At 42.5% G+C, this 3,121-nt stretch overlaps 1 protein-coding gene across 1 annotated transcript in view; it reads left to right on the forward strand.

Moving 5' to 3' along the window:
• Positions 1-865: 865 nt before the first annotated feature.
• Positions 866-3,121, forward strand: part of nipal4 (NIPA like domain containing 4) — a gene marked incomplete at its 5' end in the record, with an annotated part of 4,565 nt that continues 2,309 nt past the window's right edge. The window contains 6 exon segments of the mRNA XM_014034197.1: positions 866-997; positions 1,355-1,411; positions 2,193-2,283; positions 2,360-2,520; positions 2,683-2,850; positions 2,951-3,030. Coding sequence (XP_013889651.1) covers positions 866-997; positions 1,355-1,411; positions 2,193-2,283; positions 2,360-2,520; positions 2,683-2,850; positions 2,951-3,030 — 689 coding nt within the window.

The raw sequence follows: 3,121 nt of genomic DNA on the forward strand, positions 1-3,121 counted from the left end.
TTTAAACCCTCCATGGTTCAGCTTGAGCAGGAAGTTTAAAATAATACATCAGTAAAAGTTTTGGTCAGAGCAGAAGTTTAACTGGATTTAATTTAAATACAAAAACATCAACTTCCTGTTTCTTCTGTACTTCCTGTTTCTTCTGTACTTCCTGTTGTTTCTTCTGTACTTCCTGTTTGTTTCTTCTGTACTTCCTGTTGTTTCTTCTGTACTTCCTGTTGTTTCTTCTGTACTTCCTGTTTGTTTCTTCTGTACTTCCTGATTGTTTCTTCTGTACTTCCTGTTGTTTCTTCTGTACTTCCTGTTTGTTTCTTTGTTTCTTCTGTACTTCCTGTTTGTTTCTTCTGTACTTCCTGTTGTTTCTTCTGTACTTCCTGTTTGAACACAAATAAGACAAAAGACCAGTTTTAAACGTTTCTTCTTTTACAATGTCTGACTGGAAATCAAACTATTGTCCTGAACTGGAAACAAGGGATTCAAATATTTACAATGAAACATGTTTCAGTTTGAAGGAAAAGTACTCAAATGTACTTTTAGAGTAAAAAACTAAGTTTTATAAACTTTGATTGTTTTAAAGAGATAATGCTACATATTTTATGCATTTGCTGTGGAGCTAACACAAAGCTAAAAGGCTAAAGCTGAGGTCTTGATGTAAACTCTCTAAGTTTGTGTTCATTTGTTTTTGTTTTTTGAACAGTGTATTCTTGTTTTGTCCTCATATTTATGTTGTTTTTCATCATCAAACCTGCTGATTTAGTAAAATTCTGCAGGTTTTTTGTATTTTGGGGTTTGAAGCTCAGAATTTCACTCAGTTGGTTTAAAAAAACCACAGTTGATGAAAGTTTGTCCTGAACGTTTCCTGCAGCGGTGAAGACTTCCTACAACATGTGGCTGGGCCTGACACTGGCGCTGCTTTCGGCCTTTCTGATTGGTGGAAGTGTCATTCTGAAGAAGAAAGCTCTGCTGCGATTGGCCAGCAACGGCCACACCAGAGCAGGTGAGCCTGACTCCAGGTGAAGGTTTAATGTTTCACCTGTCAGAAGATCCATGAATAAAAACTTTAAACAGATTCATGTAAATTAATGGAAATTATTTTATTTTTGTTTTAATAAATGTTCTAATAATGATGCTACCACCACCGTGCTGAACACTGGCTCCAGTGTTCTTGTTGAGTTTGTTTCAGAGTAGAAGAGCAGGACGAACCAATAAAACCGAGTGTTTCTGCTGGATTTGTACCTGTAAAGCTGATTGTTGTAAAGATAAGGATGTAACCTGATCACCGTCCTCTCTTCAGTGTTGAAACTTCCAGGAAGTCCCGTCTGACTGAAGAAACGTCTGTTAATGTTTCATGCAGGTGACGGAGGATACGGCTACCTGAGGGACTGGCTGTGGTGGGGCGGCCTGCTGACCAGTGAGTTTTATATTTCATTCTGAGCGTTTCACAGCTCAGCGCGACAGAAACACAACCTGACGGATCCTGAGTCAGGAGATCATGTTCTACAGAACCCGTCTTCAGGAAGTTAATTAGGTCTGAAGAACAGAACATGGTGCAGTTTAACACAAAGCTGCAAAACGACACAGAAGCAACTGTTTCTGTCAATCTGGGAGGGGTCAGAGGTCATTTAGAGTTTATTGTTTTAGAGAGGAAGAGTATTCYTAAGTGGAAACATTTCAAACAGCTGGCATGTATGGCAGGCCATTTATCATAAAATCACTGTCACCACATTTACTTTCTACATAGAGAAAGGCCACAGCTCCTGGAAGCTGCWTCTACAGTGGAGGCCCTGAACACGGCCCACCATGCCCCAGACAACYTAGCCCCCGGGATCATGGGGGTACTCTAACCCCTCCACCACMTTAAGGTGGCGGTTCTGCGGCGGGGATGTCTAGAATGTAATTTCAAATTTTATATGAAAATGGCCTGCCATAGAGAATCTTCACCCTGAAGGTCAGACAGTGCAGTGAGCTCCATCTCAGACTCTATGTGTAAAAACATCGGAGACTTCATCACAATATTTCTGCTGGTTCATGAGATATTTTGCTAACAGAGGTAAACATGATCTCCCTCCTTTCATGGCATTATATTTAAAGATTTATGTTTTTTATGAAATGTAAACTACATTTAAAACGCTCTTTATTTAATGATAAATCAGTCGTTTGATGTGAGACATCGTGTGTTAATGTGCTTACAGTGGGGGCGGGGGAGGTGTGTAACTTTGCTGCCTACATGTTCGCCCCGGCCACGTTGGTGACTCCGCTGGGCGCTCTGAGTGTCCTCCTCAGGTCTGACAGGAACCAGAAAAGTTTCTTTGTTTTTCTGACGGACAGTCGTTGATGTTTGGTGTGTTTCTGGTTTCAGRGCAGTTCTGTCCTCCTACCTGTTGGGGGAGGTGTTGAACGTTGTCGGGAAGCTCGGCTGTTTCCTGTGCATCCTGGGCAGCGTTTTGTTGGTGATTCACGCTCCACAGGAACAGGAAGTGAAGTCACTGCAGGAGATGTCCAACAAGCTGCTGGAGCCCGGTGAGAGTGCACGCTGGGAAATGTTCCCGCCAACACTGTGTTAAATTGATATAAGTGTTAGAATCAGGTCAGCAGGGATTTCTGTCAGAATCAGAGAAATGTATCATGTTTGCACCAAAACCTTTATTTTGAAAGTTCCCTCTGTGTGTTGGTGGCTGTTAGGTTTCCTGGCCTACGTTGTGGCAGTGCTGGTCCTGTGTGCGGTGCTCGTCTTGTATTTCTGCCCTCGGTCTGGTCYGTCCAACATCCTGATCTACATCAGCATCTGTTCGCTGCTGGGAGCCTTCACCGTGTCATCGGTGAAGGGCCTCGCCATCGCCATCAACACCGGTGACACGCCGCCTGCCGACTCAGACTGTAGAAAGATTGATTTTAACCCAACAAGAGTTGAAATTGTGGGAAATGTAACCTTGTGTTTCTTTTGGGTCAGTGGTTTATGATATTTCAGTGCTCGCTCATCCTCTCACCTGGATCCTGCTCCTGACGTTGATCGTTTCCATAGTAACACAGGTAAGATTACCTGTGTCACAGGCTGCTCAAACAACAGGCCCTAAAACTTTACAGGTTTTACACTTAAAGTGTTTGTCTAGAATATTTTAAC

This window comes from Austrofundulus limnaeus, unplaced genomic scaffold, assembly GCF_001266775.1.
Source record: "Austrofundulus limnaeus strain Quisiro unplaced genomic scaffold, Austrofundulus_limnaeus-1.0 Scaffold2008, whole genome shotgun sequence".
Lineage (NCBI taxonomy): Eukaryota > Metazoa > Chordata > Actinopteri > Cyprinodontiformes > Rivulidae > Austrofundulus > Austrofundulus limnaeus.